Raw genomic sequence first — 22,196 nt, 5'->3', positions numbered from 1 at the left:
GTTATCCTCTGTAGGCCAGACGAGCTGGGAACATATTCCCGGGGCATTCGTGCCTTTGGGAGCATGCAACACAAGACGCTCCGTCTCTGCTGGTGAAGGTGTTCGTGCTGCCTGTTGCCTGGGTGCTGTTCTCAGCTCTTGCCACCTGGCCTTCCAAAGAGTGGGCACTGAAGTCACCAAGCTGGTGGACAGAATCCACCCGCTGCCCTCTGCACAGGTTTCACCCAGGCTTCCTCTTCATGGTGGGGCATCTGATTCCACTTTGCTGTATGCAATTGGCTCCGGGAAAGGCAGGCGTCCCTCTGTCCTCCTTGCCGAACACACTGCATGTCAGTGTGACTGTGTGAAAGTGGGTTTGTGTGGGCACCCAGCTTGGCACCATTCCAAGGCTCACCGGCCTGGCTGCCGGTAAGAAAAGGGGGAGAGGGCTTTGAATTCCTGTGAAAGGAGCTGCTCAGAGATGCATCTGCATCTTTCTTCCGGAATCCTTTAGGTTTAAGAGGCCATGTGGCCAGAGGGGTCAGAGAAAGAGCCCTGGAAGAGAAAGTCAGAGAAGAGGATGGAGAGGAGAGCATGAGGAATGGACAGGCAGACCGATGGCCAGAGCACTCTTTGATGCTCTGCTCCTGACCAGCAAAGGGCACGCACTGGGACAAAATGTAGCCGCACATTTCCCCTAGCAGGCAGACCGCTTCATGGCCTCTTCTCCTGGAATCACACTATTCATACCCCAGGGCCTGGGCTGAACATTTCCAAGCACATCTGACCAGCCTACCCAGTGGTGCACACAGTGTCATGAGCCTTACAGGAATCTATTCGGGAAGGATGAGGGACCGCTTCCCACTGGCAGTACAAATTCCAGGCAGACTGCGGGCCTGATGGGGCCGTGGGAACAGCTCGCGCTGGTGTTGTGGGTAGGGGTGGGTTTGCGGCGTGGGAGTGGGTGTGCGAGGGGTGTTTGTTGTGGCTGGGAGGCCGAGGCCACCCTGGAGGGGGCGCATGGTCCGGCTCCCTGGCCAGCTGTCTGGCTCCCTATGGGGCGAGGGGTGGGGCCGGGTACAGCCCCAACCACCGACTGGCCACTGGGTGGTCCCGGGGTCCAGTCAGCATCCTGGGCTTGGCCATGGGTTTCCATCCAGGCAAGGCCACGTCCTGGGAGCCCTTGCACCACCACTCAGAAGCGACCTGGCACACAACCATTGTGTGCATGCATCCCGCAGGCGCGCGGCCTCTGATAGGTGCCCGCCTCTAGGCTTGGGCGCCAAATCTCCACCTGCCGGCTGCTTGCAGAAACCCCATGCTCACACCTCCAGCTCATTCCCTCTGCCGAGACCGTGGCTCTGTGCTGAAGCTCTGCTCCATTTCCAAATGGAGAAGGAGGCGTGGTCTGGGAACCCCGGTCTGCCACGGAATCCTGGACCACCTTTGTCCGCGGAGAGAGGCGTGAGGAGGCGGGGGCCAATGGGGAGGCAGGCGCTGAGGCTAGGCATGGGTGCCGAAGGCCCTACATTAGGGGGTATGGCGGCACAGCCTGTGCAGGAGGGTGAGGCCCGGCAGCGCATAGGTGAGTCTGGCCCGGCTGAAGGTGTTGGACGTCATGGTGGAGGATATCATGGCGTGGTGGAGGTTGTGGCGGCGGAAATGAGGAGGTGGGGCGAGCCAAGCAGTACGAGAAGCATCAGGAGCTGCCACTAGAAGAGCCATTGCTAGTTCCTGAGACAGCTGGGCTGCCTTGTCCCATCCAGCTCCTGTGCCGAGAATCCACCAAGTCCCTCCATGTTCCCGACCACCTCGTGGCCTCCCACAGCCACTTGGCCATTTTTGGCAATGGCACTGGGCCATAGGCTGGCATCTCCTGAGTCTCTAGGTGAGGAGGAAGGGGGATCCCATGAGGACAGAGGACACCCTCAACCCACCTTGGCTATCCTTGGTATTACGCAATTTCATGAATCCCTAACATGTTTGTGTGTGAGTGTGTGTGTGTGTGTGTGTGTGTGTGTGTCTGGGGCACGGCAGCTCTGTGGACATGGACCCCGCCGAGCATCAGAGTCTGGCCAACCACAAGAATTTGAGGAGGAGTTCACCGCTGTGAGAGATGTGTGGACAAGTCTACGTGGTGCTTTGCATGCACAGGACAGAAATGGGGGCAAGGATCATCATTGGCAGCTCTGGAGAGTATCCAGCACATATCTGAAGGGACGGGAAAGGAGAGATAAACAATTTAAGAAGTGCTTTGCGTCTGTGTGTGGGTTTGTCCTTGGAGCCAGGACATGGTGAGGAGGCAGTCTACCTGGTGGGGCTCTCCAACCCGTGAAGTTTGGGATTGCCTGTGTGTCGGTGTTGTTCAGCATGAGGGCAGGGCAGGGCATGGCATGGCATCAGGATACCCGAGGCACGTTCTAGGAGGAGGGCGGAAAAGGCAGACCTCTGTCCATGTGTACCTTATTCTTCAGCGTAGAGCACAATGGGGGAAAGGGGCCTGGGGAGCGGGGCCCTCGTGGTCTTGTGGCTCCTGGTCCCAGCGCATTGACACTGCTTAGGGAGCTTGGCCCAACACCCTTGCTACTGGATGCAGGCCCGCACTGCTGTCATGCGATCTCATGCAAGTGTCCAGTCAGGAGCACCGCAAAACCCATGTATCCCAGGAGGACGAAGGAGGAGTCCATCCCACATGGGCCCTGTGGACCCTCATCTTCCCACGCCTCAAAACCCATCCAGTGGGGACATTTCCAAGGACGTGTGAAGGAAGGAAGGTGTGAGTTGTGGAAGGCACTGCGGTTTTTGAGTGAGCTGTGTGTGAGGGAGGTCTGCGTTCGGCTGTGTGTGTTTGCACTTGCGTTCGTGTGTGTGTGTGTACTTGCGCGTGTGGCCACCTGAGCATGCCTCTGTGCTGGGGATTATGTTGTTTGTGTGGTGTGTGTGAGTTTCTGTGTGCATGTGTGAGTGTGGCAAGAGTGCCTGCCTGTGGAACGGGGACCATGTGTCTTCATGTGTAACAGGATGGCATGTTTGCAGGTGCACGGGTGTGTGTACTTGCGAGGCCACATGGGTGTGCCACTGTGTCGGGACCCCGGGTGTTTATGTGTTGAATGTTTGCATGCCCACGTATGTGTTGGTGTGTGTGGCCAAGTGTGAATGCTTGTGTGTCACAGACCTTCTGAGTTGGTGGGTGTTCCCTGAGTGTGTGTTTTCACACGGATGGGTGTGTTGTGCGTGTGTGCGGCCAAGTGCACATACCAGTGTGTGGGTACCGTGTGTGTTTCTATTTCATGTACATGTGTTTTTGCCTGTGTGCGTATGTGTGTATGTGTGTGGCCATTGTGCTTGCCTGTGTGCCAGTGATAGTTTGTGATTCCCAGGATTGTGTGTGTGTTTGTGTGTGTTTTGTGTGCACATCAGTGTGTTTTCCTGTCAAGTGTCCATGCCAGTCACTGGAGATCATATGTGTTGGGTGTGTGTTTCCTGAGGGTGTCTTTGCCCATGCATGGTGGTCTGTGCTTGTGTGGCCATGTGTGAGTGCCTGTGTGCGGGGACCCTGTGTGTGTTGTGTGTTGTGTGTGTTTCCCAGTGCATGTGAACTTGTGTGTACATGAGAACAGAAATCTGCCTGGCTGAGTGTGCTAGTCCATGGTTGTATGGTGTGTGTGTGACATTCTGCGGGCCTACATATGTTTGGACATGTGCCAGAGAACTTCTGTGTGAGTGTTGAGTGTATGTGTGTTTGCATGCTCAATGGTGTCTATTGTGTGTCTGTGTTTGCAGGCCTTTCAGTGATTGTGTGTGTGTGGGTGGCGTGTGTGCGCATGTCTGTAGCCACCTGCTTATGCCTCTGTGTTGGAGACTGTGTGTGGGCTTGGTGTGTGTGTGTTGCATTAGCACTTGTGTGTGTATTTGGGTGGTCATGTGTGCACACCTGTGTGCTGAAAACTAGTGTGGCTCTGTGTGCATTGCATATATGTGTATTGACAAAGCACATGTGTGTGTGTGTGTGTGTCTCAGTGAGGGACAAGCAGTGTATGCCTGTGTAGTGAGGACCATGTGTCCTCCTTGAGTGTTTCTGTGCAGTATGCACTGTGTGTGTGTGTGTTTTTGTGTGTGTCGGTAGGTGTGTGTATGTTTTGGGGGCCAATTTTGTATTCTTCTGTACTGGAGAAGGGCTGTGTATGTTGTGGGTGTGGGATTACACGTGCAAAGTGTGTTTGTGTGTGTTGGGAAGCTCACCGCACATGACTGTGAGCCAGAGAGTTTGTGTGGGGTGCGTGTGTGCATGTTCTCATGAGCACATGCATGTGTGTGTGTCGGTGCAGCCCAGTTTGCATTCCTTTGTGATGCAGAACGTGTGTTTCTGTTCCCTGTGGGTATCCTGAGGGCAGGTGTGTGTTTTGTGTCTGGGTGAGGGCCAGTTGTGTATGCCTGTGTGCCTAAGACCGTGTGTATTTGTTGCACGTGTGTCTGAGTGATTTCTTGTGTGGAGGGAATGTGTGTGTTAGTGCAGGGGCAAGCGGGTATGGCTGTGACATAGACCTTGTGTAGGTGTTGTGCGTGTGTTTGTGAGCGCAGCTGAGTGTGTTTGCCCGGGCAATTGCGCATGCCGGTGTGCAGGACACATGTGTTTTTGTATTATTAGGTCTGACTGTGTTCATGCACAGGGGTGTGTGGGAGTGGAAGTGTGAGCCAACATGCATGCCTTTTGGCCACAGATTGTGTGTGTGTTTGTGTGTGTGTGCGTGCGCACACCTGTGTGAGAGAGCGAGAGCAGTGCCGGTCTGCATGGGTTTCTGTCTCTGTGTGTGCATGCAGCCATCTTTGCCGTGCGTCTAGCCCGGGTGTGTGGGTGTGTGTCGTGTGTGTGTGTATGCATGACCTCATGTGTGGGTTTCGTGTCTCTGTGTGTTTCCAGTCACGTGTGATTGTGAGAGTGTGTGGCCAACGGCACATGCCTCTGTGTGGAGACCGTATGCGTGTGTGTCGTGTGTCCAAGGGTTTGCATGTGCACACATGTGTATGACTGTGTGTGTGTAGACCCCAGGCAGCAAAGGAGAGGGACTGCGGGATTTCCAGCTCTGCCAAAGATGGAGAAAGGGGCAAGAGTCTCATTCCCAGGCGACTCTCCTCTTGTCCTGTGGCCCCTCTCACCTTCCCTCCCCGGCAAGGACAATGCCAGAGGTCTGTCATTGCACGAATGTCACCCGGGAGTGGGAGTAGACGTGGATAGCATCCACGTGAAGGGTGAACAGATGGTAACCATGGTCCAAGACTGTGGGGCAAATATGAAATCCACTCTGGGGGAAACGTGTGGAGACCTGGTCGGGGAATATGCCTGGATATATGTGCACGCTTCCCCCAACTGAGACGGAAACACTCAATGACTGGAAACACAGAGCGACACGCAACACACACACGAGCTCATGCATACACACACACGAGGTCATGCATACACACACACACACGACATACAGCCAGACCCCCGGGCTCCACACATGGAAGAGAAGATGGCCACACACACGAATGCAGACACAAACTCATGCAGATATCACCTGCTTGTCAGTGATGCCTGGAGAGACTGGCTTGCACTGGCGTCAGACCAACGGGCCCACGCCTAATTTTCTGACTCGAAAACACACTTGGGCATTCTCTCACCACATTTGTGGGCCAGCTCTGGGGACATGATGGCCTGACTTGGTGTTCTGCTGATGGTCTCACCCAGCTGGCCCAGACGGGGGGAGTCGAGAGTGGATGCTTTCTCCTCTGCAGGTCAGATGAGCCGGGAACCCCTTCCCGGGACATTCGTGCCTTTGGCAGCATGCAACACAAGACGCTCCATCTCTGCTGATGTAGGTGTTCGTGCTGCCTGTCACCTGGGTGCCGTCCTCAACTCCTTGCTGCCTGGGCTTCCAATGTGTGGGCACTGAGGTCACCGAGCCGGCAGACAGCATCCACCTGCTGCCCTCTCCAAAGGGATCACCCAGTCTTCCTGTTCAGAGTGGGGTATCTGGGACCCCTTTGCTGTATGCTCTTGGCTCCGGGAAAGGCAGGGGTCTCTCTCTCCTCCATGCCAAACACACTGCGTGTCTGTGTGAGTGTGAGCTTGGGTTTGTGTGGGCACCAGCTTGGCACCTTTCCGAGGCTCACTGGCCTGGCTGCCGGATCGAAAAGGGGGAGAGGGCTTTGAATTCCCGGGAAAGGAGCTGCACAGAGATGCATCTGCATCTTCCTTCCAAAAGCCTTTATGTTCCAGAGGCCGTGTGGCCAGAGTGACAGAGAAAGAGCGCCGGAAGAGAATGTCAGAGAGGAGGACATAGAGGAGAGCGTGAGGAAAGGACAGGCAGATGGATGGCCAGAGCACTTTTCGTCGCTCTGTTCCTGACCAGCAAAGGGCATGCACTGGGATAAACTCTAGCCGCACATTTCCCCCTTGCCAGGAGATGGCTTCGGGGCCTCTGTTTCCTGAAATCACACTATTGATACCCCAGGACTTGGGCTGAACTTTTCCATGCACACCCGACCAGGCTTTCCCGGGGGGCACACAGTGTCCTAAGTCTTATAGGAATCTATTCGGGAACGGCGAGGGACAGCTTCCCATTGGCTGTAAAATACCAGGCAACTGCACGCTCGACGGGGCCGCAGGAACGGTTCACGCCAGTGTTGTTGGTGGGGGTGGGGTGGGTGTTCGGCATGGGAGTGGGTGAGCGAAGGGTGTTTGTTGCGGCTGGGACCCCAAGGCTTCCCCGGAATGGGCACGCGGTCGGGCTCCCTTCCTGGCTGTCTGGCTCCCACTGGGGCGAGGTGCAGGCCCGGCTAAAGCCACGACAACCGCCTTGCCACTGGGTTATCCCAGGGTCAATTCAGCATCCTGGCCTTGGGCATGGGATTCCATCCAGGCAAGGCCGAGTCCCAGGAGCCCACGCCCCCTTGACCCAGAAGCCACCTGGCACCAAACCACTTTGTGCATGCATCCCGCAGGCACGCGGTCTCTTATAGGTGCCTGCCTCTAGGCCTGGGCGCCAAATCTCCACCTGCCGACAGCTTGAGGAAGACACGTGCTCACACCTCCAGCTCATTCCCTCTGTTTATGCCGAGGCTCAGTGCCGAGGCTCAGCTCCATGTCCAAATGGAGAGTGAGGTGTGGTCCGGGGAACCCCGGGCTGCCCCGGAATCCTGGACCACCTTAGTCCGCAGAGGGTGTCATGAGGAGGCGGGGGCCAATGGGGACGCAGGCGCCTGAGGTGAGGTGAGGGTGCCGAAGGCCCTACGTTAGGAGGAATGGCAGCACAGGCTGTGAAGGAGGGTGAGGCCCAGCAGTGCAGAGGTGAGTCTGGCCGGGGGAGGAGTTGGTCATCGTGGTGGAGGATATGGCAGTGGTGGAGGTCCTGTCGCCAGGAGACAAGGAGGTGCCGCAACCCGAGCAGGACAAGAAGCTATAGGAGCTGCCGCAGGAAGAGCCAGTGCTGGGTCCCGAGACATCGGGGGCCCCACTTGTCATGCTGGAGGTTGTTCAGTTAGCGCTAGTCTCAGTGGACGCCCAAGCTACCAGGGACTATTTAAGGCTCAAGCAGAGGATGAATCAGAGGCGGAGTTCTTATCTGGCTTGCCGGAGGGCCATCATCTGGTGCATCCCTGGCTTCTGGGCCCAGGCTGTATCCTTCCTCCGGCTGGTGGGGTTTGGCTGCTATTGAGGAACACTGGGAGGAGGGCAGCAGCAGAGCCACGGCCAGGGCCATGAGTGCTGGGGTGAAGGGATCTTCCCTCAAACGCCCGGGGTGGAGTGGGACCCCATTCCCTCTATGCACAGCATAGGCAGTGGCAAGGTTCAGGGCGGGGCGGGGGTGAGAACACAGGGGCTGGGACCTGTCCCGATGTGTCTGAGCAGAAGCTTTGGGCCAAAGCCTTGGGGCTGCAGTACTCCCAACAGCCTTGCGGGCATCAGGGAACAGGGGACAAAACTATACGACAAGTAGTGGAGCCCAAAAAACCCTTGACTCAGAGCAGATATTGGAAGGAAAAGATTGCTGGGTACATGGGGCAGACAGAAAGGCTGCCCGCCCCCCTTCCCTGTCCTTCAGAGCTTGCATGGTTTTCCAAAGGGTTCAGGGCAGACCCACAGTCTCGTCCGCTCGTGGGTTGCAAGTCATTCAGCGGGCCGCCTCGCTTCAGCAGACCGCGTAACCTCAGACACGGCGCAGCGGTGGTGCTGCAAACTCTGTCTCCACAAGCCCCACACAGCCAGGCCGAGGCCCCAGGCCCAGGCACCTACAAGCACCTTTCCTCCCTGCCTGTCTCTCCCCGTCTCTGTCCTCGCCCGCCCCCTCACTCTGTCCTCTCTGCCCTCCCTCTGTGTCCCTTCCTCCCGGTGTGGGGTCTCTCTGTCCCTGTCTCTCTTTTCTTTTCCCTCCTGCTCCTACCTACCCCTTTCCCTCCCTCACTCGCTGACTCTGCCAGGACCACCCTTTGTGCCGTGCGTGACCAGCCAGGCTCTGGGTGAGCCGAGCGGCCCCCTTCTGGGCATAGGGCGCCCTTCAAACCATGGGGCTTCAGGCAAACACACAAGCAAACACAGCCGTCAGCGTGGAACGGAGCACATCCAGCCATCCAAAGCCCTGACTGCCTGCAGGCCACACGCACAGGCCAGGGGGATATGGGAACGGAGAGCAATCAGGCCCTTGGCCTTGCCCTGTCGGGCGCAGGCTTCCTCCGAGGTGCTGGAAGCCAAGGGACTCCCCTGGGTGGAGCAGGTGGGAAGAAAGGGCAGGAACTGACGAGGATGGGAGGGCGGCAGTGCCTGATGTTTCTGCACTTTTGCATGTTCGGGACGCTTGCTCTCAGCCAGGAAGTCCTGGGTTGCTCCTGGCTCTCCTTCCGTAGCACATGCTGGCGAGGCTCCTTGACACAAGGCAGATCCTGAATCACCCCAAGATATCAGCCGTGACGGGTGATCAGGACAGGGACATGCTCAGCTACATGACCAATTTGGAGGTCAGTCCTGGGAGACGGAGCCTTGGGGGGCCCGTTGGGAGCAGGGTTTGGGCAGGAGGAGGCCCGGCAAAGTGGTTCAGTGCTGCAGCCAGGCAAGCAGCTCGGGACAACTAGAAGATATGTTCTCCCTTCCCCTCCTATTTCTTCGGCGGGGCAGGTGGAGGAATTGTGCTATCCCAAGTACTGCTGCAGGTTGATGTTTTTCTTTGGGAGCAAACCCTACTTCCAGAACAAAGTGATCGTTAAGGATTATCAGCTTAGGTTTGCCGTTAAGAGTGGGCTTGAGCTTCGAGGATGCTGGGGGGCAGGCAGGGGGGCACTTGGGATCGGGAGGGGAGGTGCGCGGGGTCCCCATCATGGGGGCGGGACCTGACTCAGGATGGAGAGAGGCTGGGAGGTTGAGGGGGAGAGAAGGTGAGAGGGCGTGGGTCCTAGGCTGTGGACAGCCTCTTCGAAATTTTCCCGTCCTCTAGGATAGAGGGCATCTCATTCTACTCCAGTCCCATGGTTCTGTGACTATGAACATGGAGCTGCCAGCCGCAGGCACGATATCACCAGCCTTAACTTCTTCAACTCGTTGTGTGACCCCAGCTGCCCGGGTCTAACAGGATCACCGAGGTGGGGCCCCTGCAGCCTTCGTCAGCAGAGGTGATGCCTGAGCCCCAGCTGCTTGGGAATGGGGCCCGGGTCCCGTGCTCAGCTGGCCTGTTTCCCCTACCAGGTCGTCAGGGAGGACCTGTGGCAAAATCCCCTGCAGTACTACCTGAGGCAGGAAGGCAGCTGAAGGGAATGAACTGAGAAGAGGGTCTGTTGATGAAGAGCCAGGGTGCTGTGTCCTGACGTGTGTGTGTGGAAGGTCCCGGGGGACAGGCAGATTAGCGGTGGGGAAACTGAGGCTCAGAGGAGACTGGGCCCCAGCTGGCCCAGGTAGCAGTGGGAAGGGTGGAAGGGAAACTGGGGGAACTCAGAGCACACATCCAGGGGGGTGCTTCCATGCGGGCAAGTTTTGTCCCACCAGGCTGGAAGCCTTACTCTGAAGCTGTGGCAGATTGATGAACTGTGGCAGAACAGAAGTCCTCAATAAAATCAACAAAAGTAGACCGACACCAAGATATACTGTAATTAAACTAGCAAAATACAGTGACAAGACAAAATTTTGAAAGCAACAAGACTAAAGAAGACAGTTACATACAAGGAAAAATGCATAAGAATAAGAGTGGATTTCCAGCAGGAAGGAGTTGCATGATATTTTCAAAGTGCTAAATGCGGAAAATCTGCAGCCAAGAATACTCTATCTAGCAAGGCTATCCTCAGAACAGAAGGAAAAAATAGAGTTTTCCAGGCAAAATACAACTAAAGGAGTGGATGACCAGTAAACCAGTTCTGCAAGTAATATTGAAAGGGGACTCTTTGAGTGGAAACAGGAGACCAAAATTATGAAGGTAGGAAACATAAAAGCAGTAAAAATTAACACTTCTATAAAATGTCATGCAAGGAACTCAGAAAATAAAAGGATTTAAAATATGATAGCAGGGCGCCTGGGTGGCTCAGTTTGTTAAGCGACTGCCTTCAGCTCAGGTCATGATCCTCGAGTTCGGGGATCGAGTCCCGCATTGGGCTCCCTGCTCGGCAGAGAGTGTGTTTCTCCCTCTGACCCTCTTCTGTCGTGCTATCTCTCATTCTCTTTCTCTCAAATAAATAAATACAATCTTTAAAAAATAAAAAAAATATGACACCATATGGGGACTGGGTGGCTCATTTGGTTAAGCCCCTTGATTTTGGCCTGGTTTATGATCTCAGGGTTTTGAGTTTGAACTCAAGTCCAGCTCCATGTTGGGCATAGAGTCTGTTTAAGATTCTCTCTCTCCCTTTCCCCCGTCCCTCCCCTCCCCTCTTGCTCATGCTTTCTCAAAAAATAAACAAATAGATAAATAAATAGATAGATAAATAACAGCAGATATTAAAATGAGAGGAGGAAAGGAGTAAAGAATGGTTTCAAGCTTAAATGATCAAAAACTTAATATAGACTGCTATATGTAGAAGATGTTATATACAAACCTAATGGTAACTACAAATCAAAGCCACTAATAAATATGCAAAGAATAAAGAGAAAATAACCCAGGTATATCACTAAAGAAAATCAGCAAACCATTAAAGGAAGACAAGAACGTATCAAAGAAAATCTTCATAAACAACCACAAAACAAATACACTGATATGTATTTATCAATAATTATGTTGAATGTAAATGGACTGACTATTCGAATTGGAAGACAAAGAGTGACACAATGGTTGTGTCCTTCCATGGGGAAGACCCATCTGTATGCTGTCTATAATAGACTCATTTGAGACCTAAAGACACCTGCAGATTAAAATGAGGGGATGAAAATCATTTATCATGCAAATGGCTATAAAAAGAAAGCCGGAGTGGCAATACTTTTATTGTACAAACTAGATTTTAGATTTTTTAAATTTTTTTTATTTGACAGTGAGAGAGAGAGAGAGAGAGCACAAGCAGGGGGAGTGGCAGGCAGAGGCAGAGGGAGAAGCAGTCTCCCCACGGATCTGGGGGAGCCCAATGTGGGACTCCATCCCAGGACCCCGGATCCCAGGATCATGACCTGAGCTGAAGGCAGTCGCCAAACCAACTGAGCCACCCAGGCACCCCAAACTAGATTTTAAAACAAAGACTATTAACAAGAGACAAAGAAGAGCACTATATAATCATAAACGGGACAATCCAACAAGAAGATCTAAAACTTGTAAATATTTATACACCCAACATGGGAGCACCCAAATACATAAAGCTGTTAATAACATTAAGGAATTCATTGGTAATAATGCAATAATAGTAGGGGACTCTACCACCACACTTACATCAATGGACAGATCATCCAAACAGAAAATCAACAAGGAAACAGGGCTTTAAATGACATAATGGACCAGATAAACTTAACAAATATAATCATGACATTCCAACCTAAAAGAGCAAAGGACACATTCTTTTTAAGGGCACATGGGTCATTCTCCAGAATAGATCACACGTAAGCCCACAAAACAGGCCTCAAGAAATTCAAGATGGAAGTCATACCATGCATCTTTTCTGACCACAATGCTATAAAATGAGAAGTCAACCACAAGAAAAAAAATCTGGAAAGACCACAAATACATGGAAGTTAAACTAAATATAAATAATGAATGAGTGAACCAGGAAATCAGAGAAGGAATAAAAAATACATGGAAACAAATGAAAACGAAAACACAACTGTCCAAAACTGTTGAGTTTCATCAGAAGTGGTCCTAAGAGGGAAGTACATAGCAATACATACCTAGTTCAACCAGCAAGAAAGGTCTCAAATAACCTCACCTTACACCTAAAGGAGCTAGAGAAAGAACAATAATCAAAGCCTAAAACCAGGAGAAGGAAGGAAATTATAAACATGAAAGCAGAAATAAATGATATACAAACTAAAAACAACAACAGAACAGATCAATGAAACCAAGAGCTGGTTCTCTGAAAAATACTAATAAAATTGATAAGCCTCCAGGCTATTTATCAAGAAGAAAAGAGGAAGGACTAAAATAAATAAAATTACAAATGAGAGAGAAATAACAAACAACACCACAAAAATACAAACAGATATACAAATAATTATAAAAATATGAGAAACTATATGCTAAGAAACTGGACAACCTGGAAGAAATTGGTAAATTCCTAGAAACAGGAAGAAATAGAAAATTTGAAAAGATTGATTACGAACATATACATTGAATCAGTAATAATAATGAAAAAAAAAACTGCCAAAGTCCAGGACGAGATGGCTCCCCAGATGAATTCTACCAAGCATTCAGAGTTAATACCTATTCTTCTCAAACTATTCCAAAAAACAGAAAAGGAAGGATTACCTCCAAGTCCATTCTATGAGGAGAGAATTACTCTAAAATCAAAACCAGAGAAACACTCCACTAAAAACACAATAGGCCAATATCTGATGAACATGTATGATAAAATTCCTGAGAAAATACTAGCAAATCAAATAGAACAATACATTAAATAAATCATTCACCCACTCAAATGGGATTTATTCCTGAGTTGTAGGTGGTTCAATTATCACACATCAATGTTATATACCATCAATCAAAGGATGAAACCATATGATTATTTCAAGAGACACAGAAAAAGCATTTGACAAAGTACAATATCCATTCATGATAAAAATCCTCAACAAGGTAGATTTAGAAGGAACATACTGCAACAAAATAAAGGCCATATATGAAAACCCCAGATAACATCAACCACAATGGCAAAAAACAGAGCTCTTTCCCTATTTAGGAAAAAAAAAAAGGATGTCCACTCTCACCACTGTTATTAATCATAGTATTAGAAGTCCTAGCCTCGGCAATCAGACAAGCACTAGAATCAAAGGCATCCAGTCAGCAAGAAAGAAGCAAAACTTTCACTACCTGCAGATGACATGACACTACATACAGAAAACTGACAAGACGCCAACAAAAATTCAGGTAGAACTGATAAAGTCAAGTCTCAGGATACAAAATCAATGTGCAGAAATCTGTTACATTTCTATACACCAATTAATGAGCAGCAAAAAGAGAAATTAAGAAAGCAATCCCATTTACAGTTTTACCAAAAACAATAAGATATCTAGGAATAAATCTAACCAAAGGGTTGAAAGACCTGTACTCTGAACTGTAAAACACGGATGAAAGAATTTGTAGAGCACACAAAAAATGATGAACATTCCACAGTCATGCACTGGAAGAAAAATTACTGTGAAAATGTCTCTAACCCACAGCAATCTACAAATTTAATGTAATCCTATCAAAATACCACCAGGGTTTTTCATAGAGCTAGAACAATCCAAAAATTTGTTTGGAACCACAGAAGAACTTTGTTTTTAAATTATTTTACATATATATTTTTATTATTATGTTCAGTTAGTGAACATATACAGAAGAGCTTTAATTGTCAAAGCAATGTTGAAAAAGAAAAGCTAAGCTGGAAGCAGTACGTCTAGTCTTCAATTTATATTACAAAGCTGTAGTGATCAAAACAGTATGGCATTGGTACAGAATATACAGTTACATAACACACAAAAATAGATCAATGAAACAGAATAGAAAATCCAGAAATAAACACACAATTTTGTGGTCAACTAATCTTTGACAAAGCAGAAAAGAATATCCAATGGGGAACAGACAGTCTCTTCAACAAATGGTGTTGGGAAAACTGGACAGCCACATGCAGAAGAATGAAACTGGACCACTTTCTTACAGCATACACAAAAATAAACTCAAAATGGATTAAATGTGAAAGCTGAAACCATTAAAATCCTAGAAGAGAGCACAGATAGTAACTTCTCTTGACATAAGCCACAGCAACTTCTTACTAGACACATCTCCTGAGGCAAAGGAAACAAAAGCAAAATTTAACTATGGGGACTTCATCAGGATAAAAGCTTCTGTACAGAAAAGGAAACAATCAACAAAACTAAAAGGCAGCCTGCAGAATGGGGAAAGATATTTGTAAACAATATATGTGCTAAAAGGTTAGTATCGAAAATATAAAAAGCATTTGTTAAACTCAACACCCATAAGCCAAAAACCCAGTTAAGAAATGGTCAGAAGATATGAAAGATATTTCTGCAAAGAAGACATCCAAATGGCCAACAGACACATGAAAAGATGCTCAACATCACTCATCATCAAGGAACTACAAATCAAAACCACCATGAGTTATCACCCCACACTAGTCAGAATGGCTAAAATTAAAAAAAAAAAGAAGAAACAACAGATGTTGGCAAGGATGCAGAGAGGATCCCTCTTGCACTGTTGGTGGGAATGAGAACTGGTGCAGCCACTCTGGAGAACAGTATGGAGGTTCCTCAAGACATTAAAAGTAAAACTGCCCTAAGACCCAGCATTTGCAGTACCAGGTATTTACCCTCAGAATAAACAATACTGATTCAGAGGGGTACATGCTCCCTGATGTTTATAGTAGCAATGTCCACAATAGCCAAGATATGGAAGCAGCCCATCGACAGATGAATGGATAAAGAAATGTGGTACATATATACATTGGAATATTACTCAGCCATCAGAAAGGAATGACATCTTGCCATTTGCAATGACAAGGATGGAACTAGAAGGTATTATTCTAAGCAAAATATGCCATTCAGAGAAAGACAAATACCATATAATTCACTCACATTTGAAATTAAAAAAAAAAAAGAGATGAGCAAAGGGGAAAAAAAGAGAGGCAAACCAAGAAACAGACTGTTAATTCTAGAGAACAAACTGATGGTTACCAAGGGGAACTCGGTGGAGGATGGGTGAAACAGGTGATGGGAATGAAGCAATGCACTTGTTGTGATGAGCACATGGTGTTGTATGGAAGTGCAGAATCGCTATATTGTACACCTGAAAGTAATATTACCATGTATGCTAACTGGAATTTAAATAACAACTTTAAAAAATTAAACCTTAGTGTGATGTGCAGTTGTTACTTTAAATATGATTTTCAGGTTTGCAACTTAGGAAAGTGAAGTTTAGAGTTTGTCATAAAAGTTTTGAGTTGAAGTAATACATATATAAATTGAAATATGGTAGAGATAAGAAGATAAGAAGTTCTTTGCTCAGATATTTCAAAGTCCTCATCACTTTGACAATTAACACAGTGTAATTCCCTGGATAGTCTAGATTCTGTCTTCACCTATTCTCTTCCCTTATCCTTGTAAAACATCTTTTCTCTACCATTATTTCAATTTATATATGTATTAACTACTATTACTTCAACTCAAAACTTTTGTGACAAACTCTAAACTTCACTTTCCTAAGTGCAAACCTGAAAATCATAAAGTAACAACTGCACATCAGAGTATGGTTTAATATTTTAAAGTTGTTATTTAAATTCCAGTTAGCATACATGATATTATTTCCAGTTGTACGATATAGAGATTCTATACTTCCATACAACACCATGTGCTCATCACAAGTGCTTTAGAGGGTAGGAATTGGGGGGATGGGTTATTAATACCCTGGTGATGGGTATTAAGGAGAGCATAATGAAAGGAGCACTGGTTGTTATACGCCAACAATGAATCATGGAACACTACATCAAAAACTAATGATGTGATGTATGGTGAGTAACATAACAAAATAAAACAATTTTTAAGAAAATATTAAAAAAGGCATCCATTACTATGGATATGACAGTATGAACATGATACATAGGATTAATTAGGTGAAAATATAATATGAAGTAATATGATTGTGTTAGAAATAAATTTCTAAGGAAAGAAAAGTGAGGTTGTCACTGATGATAGTATGACAGATTTCATAATAGTAAGGAAAAGAAAGATGGTCACAATGTAACAGATTTCAGTAGAGCATATTAGAGAAATTTTTATATATATTTCTACCAAGAAAGTATATTCTCAACTTAAAAATCTGACATTACTTTTGTTAAGATTCTGTGGTAGTAAAGAAGTTCTTGTTAGAAGAATAAAAAGTTTGAGTGTCTATGCTAACCTTGTTCCCTCTTTCTATTCTGATAATGTGATTAAACTATTCTGGTTTTATGGGTATCACAGTAATTAAGAAAATTATTATAATCATGTCACCTGTATCAGAAAGAAATATGGCAGTTATATAATACACCAAGGATGAAATACCTTTGGAAGTCCTAAGGTTAATGATTCCTATTATTTGGTATTAAAAACTCATGCATTTCTCTGGAAAAAACTCTCCCCCTCCTTTTCTATTTCCATTATCATTTTCTCTTCATTTTTTTCATACCTCCCTGACTACCATTTTCCTGGGCCTCACTCTGAGGCTGTGGCAGAGAGATGAACTCTGGCGGAACAGAAGCAGGAGTGCCAGTAAAAGCTGAGTTGTTTGTAGAGGTAGAGACTGAAAGGGAGATGGAAGCAGAGGTAGTCATGGCCCCTTGCTGGGACCCTGGTGCATGGCTGGGCCGTGTGACTCCCTGAAGCCAAAAAAGGAAAGGGCTCCCTTGGCTGAAGACGTAGGGCTTTGTGCAATGTTCATCGAAGTGACTCAAAATTCCCACCTGCACCCATGTGTCTTTTTGTTGTAGATGGCATACCAGAGGTGCCCCTAAGTCACCCTGCAAGAAACAAAGAGCAAAATGTCCATGTACATTTTAAAGGAGGCTAGGAAGTAACTTCTGGTTTTGAAGAAGTAACTTTTGCTTTCCACACCCCTCAACTGTATCACCTTACAGCCAGTCTCGCCAAGAGCTTGCTTGGCTTCCACACAGAAAGTGAACTCATTCAGCTTGGGCCAAAACTGGGCACATGTGCTGACTTGCAGTATGCTTAGATGCCTTTTCTGCAGAATTCCAGGACTTCCTAGTGGAAAAGGGAGAACAGAGAGGATTTTAGGTTTACCCTAGTTAGAGGGAGAAATATGGCTGAAGGAAAAGATAACCACAAACCTTCTATTACATGAAAGGATACTACTCCTTCTTTTCAAATATATCATACTTATGCTCATGTAAATATGCTGCATTACTCACCTCTCACCAGGGACCCACTGAGTAGCCAGCAGTCATACAGCTGTATATTTTTCTCTTGCTCCAGGTTCTCCTCTAGACAGATAGGAAGCACCAAGGGTTGAAAATGTAGGGGCTGTTTCAGGAAGATCAGCCCAGGACCCAAAGTTCCCTTGGGACCTAGGTAGGGCATGGCACGGGGAATGCCTACAGTTTGAGCTTGAGCAGGCTCCTGAAGATCAGTAAGCCCCACTTGGACCAGGGCTAATGCTTCTGAGTTCTTTCTGGGAGGGAAATTTTTCAAGCATTTTATTATTACATATTTCAAAGTGGAAAAGAACTCTAGAGTTAACATGAATAACATAAAGTCCAGGTGAGCATGAAAGTACTACTATTCCCTTTACTACTTCTGTCTTATTAGGAACACTGTGTTTAGACACCTTCAGAAATGAGGAGGTAAGTTTTACAATGGAAACCATTTCTTTGTGGAAAATTCCTAACTTAAATTATTAGGCATCCTAATTTTTATCTTTTAACACTTAGTGAAATACACCAAAAACTAATGATGTACAGTATGGGGACTAATATAACATAATAAGAAACACTTTGTGAAATACATTTTGAAAGTTAGGAGTTGAAATATTGTATAGGAATAATGTAAATAACTTTGGACAGTTATTCCCTTTCTGGGGGCTTTGTTTTCCTTGTGTGTCCAAAGACTTACTTCACTATGCTAAAAGAAGAAATAAAACTATGCTCAAAAGGATATTTTTCAAAGAGTTATAATTCTTCTACAGATCCATATATTTAAGAGATAACATGGTTGAAGTCAGAAAATGGAAAACTGTGAACCTTACTACTTAAACTTCCCATCATTTTGTTATAGGTAAAATTATACAAAAATAGGGCATCTTTTTACAGTTCTATTGATTTGGATCCTGAAATTATCTCTGAAAAACAGGTAAAGCACCCATTTATGGATACTTGAGATATGACAAGATACAAGAAGAGATGCTTTCTCTTTAGTTAAGAAAATGTATCAGATGTGACTACTGCAGGAAGATACACAAAATTTGATTTCTGTAACAAAGAATATGTACCGTCTTTAAAGAATCTTGAAATGACATACTCAGACTGACATGAAATTTGCACATCTAGCTGAGGTAAGGATCCACTGTTCATTCAGTACAGAGCCAGCACAGAAATGGGAGAAAGAGAGTTGCACGGAAACCATCCAAGGAAATTCACCCACGTCTGCCTCCCAGCAGTTGGGACAGTGGGGCACAAGGCCAGGTCGTAATCCACACTCTGCAGAAGGAATCCATATTTTCAATAGGTGAAGGTAGTATTATTAACTCCTTTACCTGAACAGTTTGATTTCCTATTTTTTGACTTTATCAAAGTGCTTGTAAGTTTTCAACTTTAGGAAAGTGCTTGGAAATATAAATTTTAACCCTATATAGTTGGGTATGGGAACAGAGATTGTCTGAATACACCTCTCTGAAAATAACATATGTCTATTCACTCCTCAAATAGAACAGTAATCCATTTCTAAGCACTAAAAGCATTTTTATAATATGCTCTGAAAGGAACTATACTTATAAAAAAACTGTTTCTAGCAAAAATTAGTCTTCTCTGAATATGTAGACATCTGTTAACATTTTGTTATCCATTCCCCATTCTCTGATCTAAATAATGGTTTGAATTGTGTCCTGCCCAAGTATGAGGGCATGACTTCTGACCTATAGAGAAACTCTTGTACTAGGCTCTAACAAAGACCTTGGTCCTAAGGATAATAACTCAAATAGATGACTACACTGAACTTGCCTGTGGCTTCATGAGAAATAACAGCTGTCTTGAAGAGCCAGAAAGCCTGGACACTCTCTTTCCAGGCCACACCTAGGTGACACTCAGCCAAAGAAACGTTGAGTTGTGAATACTTGAGAGGATCTTGTTCAGGCTGATGAGACTTGGTTCCAGATTGAGACCCAGGCATCAGAGAAGGTTCTTTTCTTAAAAGGGTGGCTGGAGCAGCAAGCAGATATGAAAAAGTATGAGAAAGAATGTTCTCTTCAGTAAATTTTAAGGAAGACAGTTCCTTGACAGAGCTATCAGAAGAGGAGGCTAAGGCAGGAGAACAGGAGAGAAGGCTGCTGGAGAAAGAATGGAGCAAGAAGGGAAAATATAGAATAAAGGCAATATACCAGAAGAAATGACCAAATAGGAATGGGGCAATGCACATGGTGATGGGAGAGAACAAGGAATAAGAAAGGAAAATGATGGAGAGAGGGGGCTAAGAGATGTAGATGCTACACCAGGGCTTCCATTTGTTTTTGTAATTTGTAATTTGACAAACTTCGGGTAATGAGTCTTTCAGGAAGCCAAGTACTTGCAAGGGGAAGAAAGGGAATGTTTGTGAGCTCACTCAAACGGAGAGAATTGATTTGATATTGGCTTTCTGTTGTACCTATCTCAGTTGACAAAGCTATAAAATACTGATGTGGGGAAGGAATTATTTCTATTGGTTAAAAAAGGTACATGTTTAGACCAGGAACTGAAATGGCTAGTTAAGGGAGTTGCTCTATCTGGCTCAACCTCAGAAGGAACAAATGATATAATTCTATCGGCTTTATAATGCCTGTCAGGTCTGATTTCTACTTCAGTATGGATCCATGTTCTGACTTTGTCATGTTTATGAATAGCAAATGATGCAATCATACCAGTTTCAGGGTGGGCCCCGGATCTCACTGCTTGGGTTTCAGGATGGATCCAAGGGTGAAACATACCAACTTCAGGCTGCAACCCGGAGCTGAAGATCTGAGATTCGGAATTGGTCGATGGTCTGACTTTATTCATTGGAATGTAGAACCAAGATCTAAGTGCATCAGGTTCTAGCTTCATCCAGGGTCTGACTGTTTGGATTTCTGAGTAGGGTTGATTCACAGTACCACTTTGCTGAATCCAGGGGTGATTTATACTGTCAGCCTGACTCCAGGGACTGACAGATTGGGAGTCAGATTTAATCCAAGTTGAACTGTATCACTTTGAGTCTGTAACCAAGATGTAATTGTATCAAGTTCCAATGAAGTTGGAGGTTTTACTACTTGCCCCTCTGTCTGGATCCAAATTTGGATTGTTTCAGTTTCAGGTTGAGTCCATGATCTAATTGTATTGGCTTCAGGCTGGTTCCAAGGTTTTATTGAATCCAGTTTAGTCTGGAACCAGTGTCTTATTACTGTACCAGCTTCTAACTGGGTCAGGGGGTATATTTCTATATTTTCAGACTGGGTCCGTGATCTAATTGTAGCAGTTTCAACCTGAATCCAGGGTTGCACTGTACTGATTTCAAGCTTGGTCCAGGATCTGACTGTACTAGTTTCATACTGAGTCCAAGAGCTACTTATACCATTTTGGGTCCCAGAAGATGTCATTTGAGATTCAAGCTGGGACCAAGGCCTAACTGCATCATTTTGAGTCAGGTACCAAAATGTGCCTGTATTTCTTTCAGTCCAGATATTGACTGACTGAGACTCAGGCTTGGTCCAGGGTGTGACTGTACTGCTTTTAGACTGGATCCAGAGGTTGAATATACTAGCTTCAATCTGAATCCATGGTCGCAAGGCATCACCTCCAGAAAGGGTCCAGGTTCTTACTTTGTCTTTTTCAGAATTATTCCAGGGGTAGGATATACCAGTTTTAGTTGGAATCCATGATATGACTGTAGGAGTTTCATGTTGGGCCAAGGGCTCAAATCTATCAGTTTCAAACTGGGTCAAAGTTCTCACTGTTTGAAGTTCTGAGTGGGCCAAGGTACTTACTCTTTCTGTTTCATTTTTAAACCAATATCTGCTAATATCAGTTTCAGATAGGGGTAAGAGTCTGGCTGCTTGAGACAAAGGCACTCTCCATGATACCAGTGTTTCAAATTCAGGCAAAGGCCATGTATTAACATTATTAATTCCAGGATGTGTCGACAGAAGAGATGCTTGATTTTCTCCTTGAATCAAGGATTGAGTAGAATCACTTTGAGGATGCAATGAAATACTGAATATACCAGCTTCAGGCAGTATCCATGATTTCTTAGACTCAGATATAAGTACAGTCCAAAATATGACCGTATCAGTTACACTCGGTATATAAGAATTTACTGCTTGATATTCAGACTGAGTCCAGGATATAATTGTGGACATTGCAGAATGTGTCCAGGTTTTTACTAATGAATATTCATTATGAGTCCATATTCTCACTGTAGAAGCTTTAGTGTCTGTCAAAGGATTTAGAGGAGAGGTAGCCTGGGTCCATGTTGTGACGGTAGAAACAAGTGTCACTGTCCAGGGATTTACTGCTGGAAACACACCTTGGTTCCATGACATGACTCTGGAAGCAAGAGCCTCTGTCCAGGGATTTACTGCTGGAGGTACAGCTTGAGTCCATGATGTGACTCTGGATGTATCAGTGTCTGTCCAGGGATTTACTGCTGGAGGTACAGCTTGGGTCCATGGAGTGACTCTGGATGCACCAGCCTCTGTCCAGGGATTTACTTCTGAAGGGATAGCTTGGGTCCATGGAGTGACTTTGGATGCATCAGCTTCTGTCCAGGGATTTATTCCTGGAGGTGCAGCTTGGGTCCATGGCATGACTCTGGATGCACCGGCGTCTGTCCAGGGATTTCCTTCTGGAGATACAGCTTG

At 46.5% G+C, this 22,196-nt stretch overlaps 1 protein-coding gene across 2 annotated transcripts; it reads right to left on the bottom strand.

Moving 5' to 3' along the window:
* Positions 1–17,553: 17,553 nt before the first annotated feature.
* On the bottom strand, positions 17,554–21,093 carry LOC118356617 (transmembrane protease serine 2-like). Of its 2 annotated transcripts, none has more exons than XM_035725891.1 (4): positions 20,226–21,093; positions 19,333–19,530; positions 18,645–18,813; positions 17,554–17,601 (listed from the first exon to the last, which is right to left on the bottom strand). In XM_035725891.1, the coding sequence occupies exons 1-4, from the start codon at positions 20,404–20,406 to the stop codon at positions 17,562–17,564; spliced, it is 588 nt and encodes a 195-aa protein (XP_035581784.1). In that variant the 5' UTR covers positions 20,407–21,093; the 3' UTR covers positions 17,554–17,561. The 2 variants fall into 2 exon arrangements, with proteins under 2 accessions (XP_035581784.1, XP_035581785.1); XM_035725892.1 differs by having other exon boundaries at positions 20,292–21,093.
* Positions 21,094–22,196: the final 1,103 nt, after the last annotated feature.

This window comes from Zalophus californianus, chromosome Y, assembly GCF_009762305.2.
Source record: "Zalophus californianus isolate mZalCal1 chromosome Y, mZalCal1.pri.v2, whole genome shotgun sequence".
NCBI classification, from domain to species: Eukaryota; Metazoa; Chordata; class Mammalia; order Carnivora; family Otariidae; genus Zalophus; species Zalophus californianus.
Note: the sequence above shows the minus strand (reverse complement) of the source record. Positions and strands in the feature narration are given on the sequence as shown.

Coding starts and splice junctions, on each gene's coding strand:
- LOC118356617 (XM_035725891.1), bottom strand. CDS start 20,406: ATGAAGCTAGAACCTGATGCACTTAGATCTTGGTTCTACATTCCAATG. Junction 19,531..20,225: donor CGGGGCCCACCCTGAAACTG/GTATGATTGCAT, acceptor TTGCTGCTCCAG/CCACCCTTTTAAGAAAAGAA. Junction 17,602..18,644: donor GCTAGATGTGCAAATTTCAT/GTCAGTCTGAGT, acceptor CTATCTGTCTAG/AGGAGAACCTGGAGCAAGAG.